The sequence below is a fragment of the Metopolophium dirhodum genome, chromosome 3 (genome assembly GCF_019925205.1).
Source record: "Metopolophium dirhodum isolate CAU chromosome 3, ASM1992520v1, whole genome shotgun sequence".
NCBI lineage: Eukaryota > Metazoa > Arthropoda > Insecta > Hemiptera > Aphididae > Metopolophium > Metopolophium dirhodum.
This window is the reverse complement of record NC_083562.1, coordinates 22598075-22612500: the sequence shown is the minus strand read 5'-3', so window position 1 is coordinate 22612500 and position 14426 is coordinate 22598075. Positions and strand designations below refer to the sequence as shown.

Below are 14426 nucleotides of genomic sequence, written 5' to 3'. Positions count from 1 at the left end.
TTGTTATGTTTAATTATTTGCGATTTTGATAAAAGAAAATACCAAAAAAATAGGTCTTGATTTTTGGTATACAAACATAAATTGAATGGTACCAGGTAAATAATACTACAGGTAAATAATAATAAAAATTATACGAATATAAGTAAATAATAATAAAAATTATACGAATATAAGTAAATAATAATAATAATAATAATATTTATACGTAAATACGCGACACGGCTCGTGTTTCTATTGTGTTACTTGAACCGCTGTATGCAGAGACCAGTTGCCGCATGGTGGGGACATTTGGCCTCGAGACAGCGGAGCGCAGTCATTTGGATGCGCGTGCCGTATGCATTCTCTCGTGGCGCGGAGTATAGGAAAATAGACAATCACTATTGCACAAATATATATTTAAATACGACATAACAATGCAGTTTAACTCCTAAGCAATTTTTTTAAAGTTTTTTTCGGAAACCTATAGGTATTTCATCGAGTTAAGAACGATAACAATGATCAGAGTTAGTCGGTCGGACTAGTTTCAAAGTTATAACCTTTTGAAGTTTTTTTAAGTATTTTACGCCTACGCAGATTGTTCTACGAATCTACATAACCTTATTAAAAGAATGTTATTATGTAATTTTATTTTTAATGCAGTTATATTTTATACTTGGACTTACATTATACAGATCACAATTACTGTACTGAGGTATTTATGATATTAACCAACATTTTTCGGCGGGAAGGTAAATGTTTCACCCCCCCCCCCCCCCCCCCCCCACACACACACACACACACACACACTATCAAACAAATATGACCAAATTACGGCACTGAAGCAGTCGAGACAATCATCCATTCAAAATCTGCTCCTTTTCAAGATTATTTTATCATCCAATATACCCTTATTTCATCCAGTTCACCGGCGATCATAGGCGAGGGAACACCAGCAGCATATATATAACATATTTTACGATAATAATTATATTGTCGTTCATGGTTATGAAATCGAGTCATTCAAGCGGTCAAACAATCGTAAACCTATAACTGTGCAATAATGAATTTTAGTCTATACATTGCCATTGCCATATAATTATTTCAATTTTAAATAAACCATTTTATTGATGTTTATACCTACACAGGGAATAAAATAATATTATAATTATCAATTATATTTTAATACATTTTTTTTCCTACTATACATTGTCCGGTCACCGGAAATAACGCATCGCGTAACACGACTGCACCAGTCATAAGTTATTATAATTTATGACCAAAGCAATTTAATATTTACATATTATATTATTATTTATTGTATATCACAACTGATATTTCAGATTTTTACGATGGCATATTTGCATGTTATTATTTACCTGTGTATTTTCGGAATAGGTAGGCAAGTAGGTACCAGCTATACCATAATAATTACAAATAGGCGATGATGATAATAATATATGTTGGGTTCGATGCAATATAATATTATAGCTGTCGAAGAACGCGTGAAACGACGAGAGTTCGTTGAAAAAAAAAATAATAATAATAATAATATAACAGTTGATGGAAACCGGGCTGTATATTTTTATTTCAGGTACACGGAGACCCGACGACGAATCGTTGCGATAAATAATTGTGAGCTCGCGGAGGGCCTCGGATAACCACGGATAATTGAATAATTTAATTATACGATTGCGTATGTGTGCGTCTGCACGACACTTTATATTATATTCCGAGCGATGACAATAAAACGCACTCCGTTATTGTGCGCGCGGTACAGATTAAAAGGGTTCTACACGTGGGGCACCGGTGGACAAAAAAATATTGGATTTGTTACCCGTCCTCCGCACCCGCGTGTTCGCATCTCTATTTTCGGTGGGTGAAAAAAATAAATAATTCGTCATAACGTCAATGCTGGCTTTGTGTTTAACTGTTTTTTGGTTTTTTGTGCGATTTGTTCCGCTCCGGCGATCCAACAGAAAACGCATTACTTGTCCGCGTGTGCGAATGCCGACGGCGGCGAGACGTCATATTAATTCGCAGTCAATAATATTATAATATACGCACAATGGACAATATTAAATAGGTATAAGTATAGTAATAAATGATAAGTATTATTTTATGATAAAACGCGTCTTGTTTTTGATACAATTTCACGTTATTTTGTAATATATCCCTAATTAGTATTATCATAAAATTACGATAGTATAAAACAATAATATTAAGATTTATGAGACTCGCGTCGTATAGATACAGCAAAAAATAATCATTGAAATCACGTAAAAACGGGTCCCCGCCAAGAAACGCTACAATAACAGCTAGTATAAACGCAACGGAGATGTTCAATTATATTTTATCAATTTTTATTAAATATAAATAACAATTAAAAGGAATAATTATATATATGTTCAAATAGTAATACATAATAGTATAATAATCGTTCGTATAATCTTTGTTCGCATTCCGGAGGTGTACTCACGAATAGAGCTTATAATATTATATATATAAAATAATAATTATATCATAATATAACACGTACGTTACATAGACATAATTTATGTACACTGAAAGTAATAATAATCAACACGAATTTCTTATAAACAAAAAATAATTTGGACGAAATTAAAAAAAAAAAATGTGGAAATGTCACGAGGGAATGTTTTGTTCGTCGTATAGCCGCAATACTGTTTAAGTACAATCATATAGTATATAATACATAGAGATAATAATTATTCAAATGACAATATATAGTTTACATAAAAAAGAACGCGTTATGTACAAGTCGCTGGATTTGTTTGAGCGCGACAACGTTTCGTTTTGTTCGAACAAAGGTATACATGTTAATAATAATCGTAAAAACAAAACGACCATCGACGGAGCGCGGAAGTTTTGTAATGGGAAAAATTTTGATCAAAACGAAAAAAAAAAATTAATATAAAACAAAATAATAATAATAATATAGGAAGTAATTCTAATATAATTTTTTCGTTGAAGTCTTTAATGCCTCATGTGACTGTCCTCAGTGGCCAACGTCGCGTTAAAGTTTTCAAACTGCCACATTTGTTTGGGCAACATTAAGTCACATTCTTCCATGAGCAGCTTGTCTTTGGAGCTATTGATGGTCAGACACTTTCTACTGCTACCATGCCGTAGCTGTTTAGTCTATAAAAATGTGCAAAGAAATACATTATTTTTATTTTATTTTATTATTGAACAAATTTTGTAATTGCGAAATTTCAAAATATAAAATAGAGAATCTAGAAATCGATAAAAAGTTAATCTATTAAATATTTATGCTTAAATTATGTTCCATTTTAACCTCAAATAGGAGAAATTCAATATCGAAAAATTAATTTGACGTTGTTACTCATCTCCAACTTTAATATTTAGTTAAGTTTATCGTGAACCTTAGCGAATAAGAGCGATGACTATGAAACGTATCCAAACCGTTTTATTTTAAACTATTATCATTTAAAACTTTGTTATTCAAACACTGTCAAACTGGTTTTCTAAAATAACTTTGTGTTTCATTTTTTTTGAATGCATAAAAAATCAAACCCTTTATTCTTCAAATACCTTTATTTTCAACAAAGATAAAAATAAATTATGTTTGTATGAACAAAAACGAATATTGATACGAAACAACGAAGTAGTATACACTATACATACACACCCCAAACGGTTGTCTATAGCACTACTGGTAAAAATAATACTATAGCTGTTTGATCAATTGTCAGCCTTTATTATTATTATTTTTTTACAAATATTTGTATATTCACCTACTTTCAACCTACTGTCTACTGACGTTTCATTTTTTTATGCAATCAAATAATTATTAATATGTTAAAGGACCAAATATACACACATTTTATTGAATTTTTGTTCTCATCAAGAAAATAAGGGGATACATTAAAGATTTTTAGTCCATAACACATAATATGACGTATGAAAAATAGCAAAAGAAACAATTTATTTTTTATATAAATATAACAACCAGATTATACAAAAAATATATATATAAATAAACCCACTGCATATTATACTGTATGTTTTACATGGGAAATTATTTCATCAATACTCACTTTATGGTCGTAGTTCCAATACTGGTTGCCCTTAGATCCGTGGCATGGATATAAGATTACGTCGCTACCAGCGTAGTCCAAGCACGACTCGTCTCTCCTGATCTCTCCGATCTTACTGAGCATCCAGTACTAAAGTAATTTAGCATAAAACACGCAATTAGTATAATTAATCAAGTTGCGAGTGGGGGGCGGAGGGGACATTATTTAAATGAACAGGTCGGCCGAGTACGGTAAAACCAACATCCAAGGAAGAATGTTTGTCGGATAAATAAAATGACACATACTTACGAATATATTATATAAACATACACATACACACACGTCGATACTATATAATTAAATATATATATAATATTTTCGAGTGTGTATGTTAGTATAAAGTTGAATATAGAGTATAACAGAGAAGGAAGATGATAGTATTATATGAGGAACGTGCATGAATTTGTGTATTAGTCAAATATTATAATATAGCTTTGAAAATGTTTGTATATTTTAAGTAGAACATTAAATTTGTAAGAACCCCGTGACTTTATTGCAACAATGTAGAATCGCATGCGTGCGCGCTCGTGCAGTTCAGTTTGTCCAACGTAATGCATTCAAAAAGCCACCGTTCCTAGTACCTAATGAGAATTATGACACTGATGTGAGCACGGACATTTTTTACTCATTATTATCGTTGCGTCATTTTAAGTCGCGCGGTGGTTGTTACGTCATCACGAAAATAATATTACTTTGCGCGCACGGTCCCATAAAAAAACCAATCCACGGAACCGGATAATACAAACTACAACGAAATATTGAAATCATTATATTATGATCATTGATGGTAGTGCGAGAACATAAAAACATTATCATCCACGTATATGTTATCATTGTGACATCGTGTCATCGTTAAATGGCGCGATTGCGCGCAACGACCCACCCCTCTCATTAAAGGCCCAACGATTTTTTGAAACGCTCTTACAACTATAGTGCCAGTACGTAATACGATATGATCGTGTTAGGGGCGTGCTTGCGACGGTTCGGAAGTAAAAGCGGATGGAGCAAAAAAAAAAGCAAAATTTAATAACACCACCAAGTTTAAAAAACGCGAACAAGACGACAGCGAGTACATACAAGCTTGTGGTTTTGCTTAAAACAAGAACTCTTTCTCTGTTAATTTATGTTTTTTTTTACACAATATTTTTAAGTTTATATAAACCATTAGGTCACTACCTTTTTTGTGATTTTTTTTCTAGGTTTATAATTTTTTTCGAAAGTTTATTTTATTCTATTTTTTAAATTTTGAAGTAGAGTGTTCTGTATAAGACATTTTTATGTGTTGAAATCGTCTACCGAACATAATATGCACCAATTATTTATTACCATAACTTAGGTATTAAAATTAATAGAAAAGTTGGGAAAGATAATAAAGGTGTTGTCATAGAAAAAGATATTCTGCTTCAAATTTCAAATAAAAAAGTTAAGATTCCCAGTTTAAAAAAGTATAAACCTATAAAACCACTATGTTGATAATTTTAATTTCATCTAGCTTTTAATAATATTCTTAAATGAGCATCAAATTACTGAAAAACAATGTAAGCAATTCATGTATGTGTTGTTAGCCTCGTTCTTAAAATGTGGGAAGTACCTATCCATATATATATTTATATATATATATATATTATATAAGCTAGAAAATGGGTCAATGCGTTATATAATACCGAATTATAACAAATGTAGAAATGGCGCGAGAGTTTAATCCAAAAAATTTGTGGAAAATAGTATAGGCATATTATAATTATAAAATGCACTGCACAGACACTACGTAACGGGTTTTTATTTTTTACTTTCAAACTAGAAGCTTTTTTATTTTTCGGATACCGGCACCAACAGCTGATGTTATGCGAAAATATTTTAGTTTATATTGTATATGCGAACTACGCACAATAAATCGTTAATCGATCTAATCGGTATGTATGTTTCAATATACCGTGTGTATGTGATTTAGTTTTTACCTGATTGCCACCTTGTTGGTGGCACTGCCACAAATCGACGGGCTTGTTGGCATCGCCTTTCGAGTCTACGCACATATTCGACACAATGTTTTTTATCTGTAATGCGGGGTTAAAAAAACAAAACATAATGAATACAAGCAAAATAGAAATGGAAGAACGCGTCACTTCACGTTCAGATCAGGCGAGAACCTTTGTGTGTTGTAAGTACACGAGTTGGGTTATAGTTTTAGGGTATAGTCATTAGTCATTACCTACTCATCATGATATATTTAGTTATATTAAGGTATAATGTTTGAGTATAAAAGTCTCTACTACGCATGCACAGTGTACAAGATTCACCTAACGTTTATTTCTATAGTCTAATTATTCCGTTAAAAATAAAATGAATCGTCATCATTCCAAAACGAAAGTGTAAGCAGGATGCGCAAAAGACAGGAAAACTTTACGACAGGATGTGTTGATTTATATTGTACCAGCTCGACCTCGACAATACTGTATGCAAACAGGCCTCTGTGCCATAAAAGAAAGGTAATAATCCCACCTGATTGCCACCCATTTTGTGACAGGGATACAGTCCGGCTGGTTTGTTGAGGTCGGTCTTTCTGGCAGGTGAGTCCAGACAAGTTTTGTTGCCGTATCCTAAATTGCGCACCTGATTCCCAATGCACAAATTTAAATACACAACGTTTAAAATATTACACACAATTAATAGAGATTATAATATTATATTATACCATTCGTGTATCAATAATGTTAATAACAGGGGACCGTTTTACTATTCAGAAAATTGTTGTAAATATATACAATTTTAAAAACATTCACTTCGAATTTACGAAACAAATGTTTAAAATAAACATGTCGAATTAATAATCGCATAGTAATAATTAGTACGTATCATGTTTGTTACGAATTAATTTCGTATAAAAAAGTAATCATATTATTTAATTGTTGCAGTTGGTTAAACAAATGTTATTTTACTAATGAATGATTTACAACAATATATCCTATTAGATCGGTAATTATTGGAAGTAGTTAGAGTAATTAATTTATGAACATTTTCAACGTTTATTTAAAGAGGGACTATTTCCATGGAGAACAATCTAATTGCATCAATTTGTTTCAAAATATTTGTACAACATTCAATATGGTCTGTAGGGATTCGTTTCGTGTTTTGTTTGTAACATTAAACACGGTTATGTGAAGCATAAAAACAGCAAATAAAATATGATGGTCGGAAATAAGTAATTCGATGTTTGAAAAAAGTGTACTTACTGAAAGATAAAAATATTGTTATTTATAGTGCCTACTTTTGTATACAAAATATATTACGGTGGTTTGAATTATTCGTAAATATTATATGGTATTACCTATTTAATTTCGTAAGTGTATGTCCGATATCATTACGTTGAATAAACACAAAGTTAATGAAAAATAAATGTGGTCGGAACAAAAGTTTGAAAATGTTTCATCTGATGGAGAGAAATCCACTTAGAAAAGAACCAGACAGTAATTGTTTTCCGCGGGTCAATGAAATGAAACACATACGAAATAGTATTTTCCAATCAAACAAAATAAGAAAATATTACAGGGGTCTAGGAAGTTTGTAAGATAAACTTATTTCCCTAAAAACTTTTTTGTGCGCGTGAGAGATGATGACTGTGACCTAAGTATATATTCCCAGTCTCGTACACGATGTATGTTTTTTTTACCTCTCCAGACGCCACGGCATCGCCTGGTATGAAAAGTTCTGGGTATATGTTCTCCAAATACCATTTGAACGACTTGCACTTCAACTTTCTTCTCAGCTCTTTGCGAGACGTTATGTCACCATAATCACCCTGTATCAAACAAAACCATGTATTATATATAATATTTAAACAGTAAAATTTGCATTTGGTGTTAGTATAGTTATTGTAAGGTAACTGAACGTATTTATTTTGAATGCCAATTCAAAATTAATACGTGTATACAGCAGTTCTAGCGCGATCGCCTTTTCAAACAAGGTTATTCAATTACCTATAGTTTTTACGAAATCAAACTTCGCGGTCGTTGTTGGGTTAATTTTTGAAAGGGGTTTGTTGTACGAGTATTATAATGATATTATGTTTATGTATACTGTCCTTCTTGAATACAGTTTAGCGCACAGTCAATTAATATGCGTTTATGCTTTAAACAGCGTTGAGTAAATAATTGTCGTGGATTTATTTAAAGTCTTATCGCGCGGCGGGTGAATATTATATGGACAAATTTCTTTAAGTCTACAAAAAACATAATACTTTTGTAATTATTGCCATATTTAAAGGTTACTTCGGATCAATGATGTATTAAATGACCACAAATATTTTTTTTGACCAGGGAATAATTTTATATCGTAACTGCGGGAAAATTATGTTTTTTTTTATCTAGGCACAAAAAAAGTTTTTGTTCCGATGTTGAGGAATGGTTATCATTGAAATCAACTAACTAGATCTACTTTATAGAAAATACTACACACGTTTGATAAGTTATGTCATTTTTATATTATGTTGTATACATAGACAAATAAATTTACTTAAGCTGTTTTTGTATGTTGTCTTTGAATGTTCTGTACGTTATGATTGAATATAAGGAAATGCGCATAGGTGTAGTAGTTGTGTTAGTTAAATCGAGTATTTTAATCACTTTTAACTCAAAAATACAAAATTATCAATCAAATGTTTACATTGAATATGTACTTTTGTATAATGTTTATTAGTAGTAAAAATATATAAATTGTGTTTGTAACAAAAATATTTTTTTTAAATGTAAAGCTTTTGGGTTAACTTTTCAAATGAATATGTTTAGCTAAGAGGCTTAATTTTTTCTCAGCACCGATGGCTATTTATAGACGGTCATATAAATATTAGAACATAAAATTAGAAGATATTAAAAATCCTAATTAATCCTAATTAAAATTTAAACCTATAATTCAAATATATATGTAACCGTAAAAAATAGGAAAATAGGCATGCAAATACTAAAAATTGTCGACTATGAAAACGTACGATTTTTAGCAGTAGAGGTATGAAATATTATACTGAGTACGGGTTAAATAAAAAAAATTATATATTTGATAAATTTCTTACCAGATCATTGCCGATTCGTTCGTAATAGTACTTGGCGTAATCGTCCATCCACACTTCAGCTAGACGGATGGAGTTCTTCTTCAAAACGTTGACGCCCGTTCGCCACTTGTACGGCGATCTCTTTCTGAATATATGACCGACGTGCGAACACGGCACTATCTCCAACGTACCACCACACATCCACGTCTGCACCACACACAAGTAACACATGACAGAATAATACAATATAATTTATTTATGTTAAATATTATTTTGATATAAAATATTATGACGAATTATAATTAATTAAGCATTTATTGTAAGAATCAGAATCGTACGAATACTTTTATCACAGATATGCGCAGTCCTGTTTTGATATATTACTCCATATATGACATTTGGAGTTGGAGGGGGGATGCAATTGCCTTCTGGTATTATTTGAGGGTGCAAATCGATACAGGGAAATCAGGCTGTGAGATAATAATGAGGTGAGGTACCCCTCCCACAGAAATAAATGAAAATGAAAACTATTGCATGAGATCTGATGCATTACCACTTTGTTTTTTTAAATTTAAAATTTACAATTTAAGTACACGTTTCTTTCTAAACACAGTTCAGAAATTATAAATTACTATTCTAACTAGTTTTCATATTATATAATCCCGAAGTTATCCATATGGTAAAGCTCATAGTTGAGTACTTTTCCTAAAAATACCACTTTTACGTTAAACGTACCTTGAATGATAGTTCTAAGTTTTCACCTCCCCATATATCGAAGCCACTATCGTAAGTACCGAGTCGCTCGAAGAACTTTTTGTCGATTGCAAAAAGGCCGCCGGCCATCGTCGGTGACCACACCGGTTCTGCAGCGTTCTTGTGTCGCTTTTTTTCTTTGTCTGGTACAACATGCCAATTAAACTGGAAAAGAATAAAAAAATAAAATAAAATGAACCTACACAGTGTCGTATTGCACACAATTAAAAAATAATATTTTCAAATATTCATTGCGAGTGGCCGAGTATAATATATTTTATGAAATATGCAAAACCTATAGAACGCGCGAGCGTGTTTGTCTGTGAGTAGGTACCTATACGGGAAAAGAAAATATGTCGGACAAAACAAGCGACGTCCAACGCTTTAAAACGTGTATAACTTAAGGTTGGAAAATAAAATGCTTTAAATATTACATTATTTTCAGCCTAATGTAGGTATTATATCACGTGGACGATGGTTGAAGGGACATTATTTATATTTATTATTATGTATAGGTAGGCACCTACGTCTTAGTAATATGTAAATAAATAGTAACCTTATAACTTACAGCCTGCAGGCTCGGTCAACTTATCAATAAACGTCACGTTAATAATAAATTCACTATTGTACACAGGTAACCTACCTATAATATACATTTTTATATTCTTTTTTGTTACACATAAAAATATTATAATAACATTTCATTCCGCGCGTGCTTGTGATACCTAATCTTGTTGTATTAAGTTTATTATATATTATTGACATTCGGTAAGTATACCTAGACATCTGTATGTGGAGTTAGACAGAGCATAATATCACATTTATGGCAGTTTAATTGTATATGAAATGAATGTGACTATTTTATACGTTTATTAACTATCGTGTCTTACTTAAAAACATGCAATGGTAGTATTGACTCTAACATTTTTCATAACGAAAAAAATAACTTATTTAAATGTATGTTATAAGAGTGGCGAATATCCCTAACTCGGGCTTTTTGAAACATCGTATAATGGTTAGCTATCAACTCCTGATTAGAAAATATAATACTTTAATATAAACGTTTGTGTAGACTATATACACAGTAGATGCTGTTATGACTAGCTTTAGTTTAAACCCCGAAGCAAATTCTGTGCGTTCCACACTCTTAAATCCAGTGTGGCAGACAAACATTGATTTAAAACGAAAAATGACCATACAAATCCTTCAATCGGAAGATTTTCATTGAAAGTAAAATCACCGATAAAGTTTATTTCTTAGGGTTTTAAAACGTGATATACAAAGGAAATAAACTATTTGAGAGGGTCCGCTTATTGTAGGAATGTAATTATAATATTCCGTATTTAATGTTCATGTTCAAGACACTATTATACAAATAGTGAACAAGGGACCAACTCAACATTTTTGTACTGAGAAACTATACCAAAGTGTGCACGTGAATACGCGCGTGTGTGTGCATGTGTGTGTGTATGGTATATTTTAGCAAGATAAATACAATCATTAAACGTCGCACTACAGTCATAAACCCTGAAAATTCTAGAGCTGCATAATAGTTGATTGTTTTATATACGTTTTCCGAGCTACGCCGTTTTCGTACTAGTAGTTATAAAATTTGCATATTCTAAACAATGATTAAATTATTATTCAGTTTTTATCAACGTGGAAGTAAAATCATCAAGTTTTTGTATTTGCCATGTAGTTGCCCGTGGTATAATTCGGATTGTTTGACTTAAAAAAAAGGTATTCAGAGAAACAAACAAGGTATTTCTAACCAAATATGCAGTAGGTATATTTCGATTCAGGCGAGGACGAAACGACTTCATTATAACTCGAGATATTATTCATAATTTAAAATGTGTTTTCTAACACTCTGATCAGTCGAACTCGAGGGACTCAAAACACATTAATCGTTTGCATGGGGCAATGCGTAGCAGAATATTGTTTATATTAGTTATCATATCATAGGAAAATATCGACGACGGAAACGCTTTCGTGTCTTTTACGCCGACCGGATTCGTTTTCGAGTAAAATAAATTGCGTATTTTATTATCGTAGGTATACGTCGCTTCTCGACTGCTATAATATAGTGGCGAGTTTGTGAAACGTCTATATATCTACCTATATATTATATACAATATACATATAATATAAAGGTGGCACTCGCTTTGGTGCGGACAAATACACCACCACAAAGGCAAAGTACACGAGAAGAGACTATTATGTACACAATACATGCGCCATTCCACACACACACACCATCTTAAACGAGTGGTTGTAGACGTTCGTTCGTTCGTGTTTAATGGGACGAAACACGGGGCGATATTGTTGGCGCGCCCGCGATCACTTATATATTATACGCGGAGTAAGTAAAATCTATTGCCTACGATCAATTTCCGACTTATCGGGCTGTACACCGTCGCCGTCATTAGCTATACGGCAATTTGTCGGCTTTTGCGGAAAAATAAATTACACTCGAGTCATTCATCTCGAGTGTCGCGAAAGAGGAAGAGGAGGAGTTAAGCTACTTACATCACGCACACGAGCATATATATTATAATATAATACACGGCAAATTTATATTTAATTTATACACATGCACGTATAAAATAATGATTACGTTGTCACGCGTGTTTTACATAGAAATAATATATACTTATAAGTATATACATATATGCATACAGGATGATCCAAATATTCGGTTTCGAAATTGTAAGTGATAATTGAATACAATTATAATATATAATCTCATCACTTACAACTATATATATTATATATACCTAGTTGTGTTGCGATATTGGCGTGACCCTTTATATTTGCGTGTGTATTAGGTCCTTGGGGAAAGATTTGCTTGGGAAACCAGATCGATGTACGATTTATCTCTTATAAACGAGCCATGATATTATACGTCTAGCTATGGCAGTAATAATTGGCGAAAAGGGACCAATCGCTGTTATTATAATAATGTACCTATAATAATAGGACCAGCACTCAGTCAAGAGCCCATTGTAAAATAAAACACAATCGTGGTTAGGATATAATAACAATATCGTAACTGTTCAGCGGTATCATATTATTACTACGAATTACGATCCATCATGTGTTCGCAATATTAAATTCACGCCCACTAGGTCATATTAAAATCATATTTTGACATTTTAAATCAAAATATTTTACTTGAAAAAACTAAACGTACCTATACAAAAATACTCTACTGATGACAGCGGTGAAATCCATTTTGCATATCATACATATTCCAACAGTAAATAATACATACATATTAAGTAACTCGTCTTAGGTTAGGTTAGGTTAGGTTTATAAGTTATAATCAATAAAAATAAAGCTAAATTAAATAAATCACGGATAATGATTGAATATTTCTCTGAATTGTGTCTTTTCGCAGTCTAATTTTATTTATTTTAACGTAAATATTTCATAATCAGATTACCTTAATCCATTAGTATTTAAAAATTCAATGAACGGTTGTTTATTGAAACTTATCAATTTTAAATTATAGTTTTTTTTCCCAACACTATTTGCTTATAAAAAATATCATATATATACAACTAAAGTTGTATAGTTATACTCAATTAGTAAAAATGAGAAATGAGCCCACAAAAGATATGTGGGGTTGCTGGTGGGTACTTTGAAAAGTTTTCAGCGAAGTGATTCGTATCGCACGACCAGAGCCCGCGAGTTCTACACGATTCGTCGAGTACATGTCATGTATTACACGAAACTTGAGAGCATTCTCTCGTTCGCGCACGGCGCCACATCTGACGGATGGCAATAAGACGAGGATTTCGTTATAACAAGGCACAATTATAATTTTCCGAGATAATAAATGTATATAATATTTTTTCTTTCAAACAAACACCATAGGTACAGTGTTTTCGAATTCATGTTAAAAGTAACACGTGCGTCTGTGTGTTTTTGTGTGTATATATATATGTATAATGTACATTGTATTAATACGCGACCACACTATATTACAGTATATTATATTTTATTAGCTGTTAATTGTGGAGTAGTATTTACTTTTTTATATATAAACCACGCATCTGTAATATTTTGCACGTCCCTGTGGTTTCCGAAAAACCTCATTATATTAAACATCGCGTATACAACGAAAGTAAAATACCCATGAAAGGTGAATTTATTATAAGTACACTGATCGAGTTGAAAAAAAAAGCAAAATCAAGATAGAATCAGAAAAGTCAATACCAGCGTGTGATGTTTGTTTAATACGAGCTTAAACATATGCGTACCTATGAGAGGTTATTATAATTTACTGAAGTCGACTAATGGCGTTAATCGTTTGAAATCAAACATTGTACAACAGACAAAAATGTGATAAAATTGTGATTTACCAGAGGCTATAATTAAATACAGTTGTCACGTGTCTGGTGTTTTTTTCACATATAGTTTCGTAAAAAAATGTTTAATATCGTAAATATCACAACTACATGACATCCTGTTTAATACTGTCATTACGATATAGATGTCGCTAAATTGCCTAATTAAAGCGCCGTGTCACC

The 14426-nt window shown here is 32.0% G+C and overlaps 1 protein-coding gene across 3 annotated transcripts in view; it reads right to left on the bottom strand.

Annotated features, from left to right (window-relative positions):
* Nucleotides 1–2322: 2322 nt before the first annotated feature.
* Nucleotides 2323–14426, bottom strand: part of LOC132940430 (putative polypeptide N-acetylgalactosaminyltransferase 9) — a 123024-nt gene continuing 110920 nt past the window's right edge. For 2 of the 3 annotated variants that reach the window (XM_061008038.1, XM_061008037.1), the window contains exons 7-12: nt 9874–10056; nt 9160–9345; nt 7765–7893; nt 6597–6707; nt 4059–4187; nt 2323–3138 (exon numbers count right to left, since the gene is read on the bottom strand). In XM_061008038.1, the coding sequence (XP_060864021.1) occupies nt 2974–3138; nt 4059–4187; nt 6597–6707; nt 7765–7893; nt 9160–9345; nt 9874–10056 (903 nt within the window). In that variant the 3' untranslated portion in view covers nt 2323–2973. Of the gene's footprint in view, nt 3139–4058; nt 4188–6055; nt 6152–6596; nt 6708–7764; nt 7894–9159; nt 9346–9873; nt 10057–14426 lie in introns of all 3 variants that reach the window. The other variant, XM_061008039.1, reaches the window with a different exon arrangement.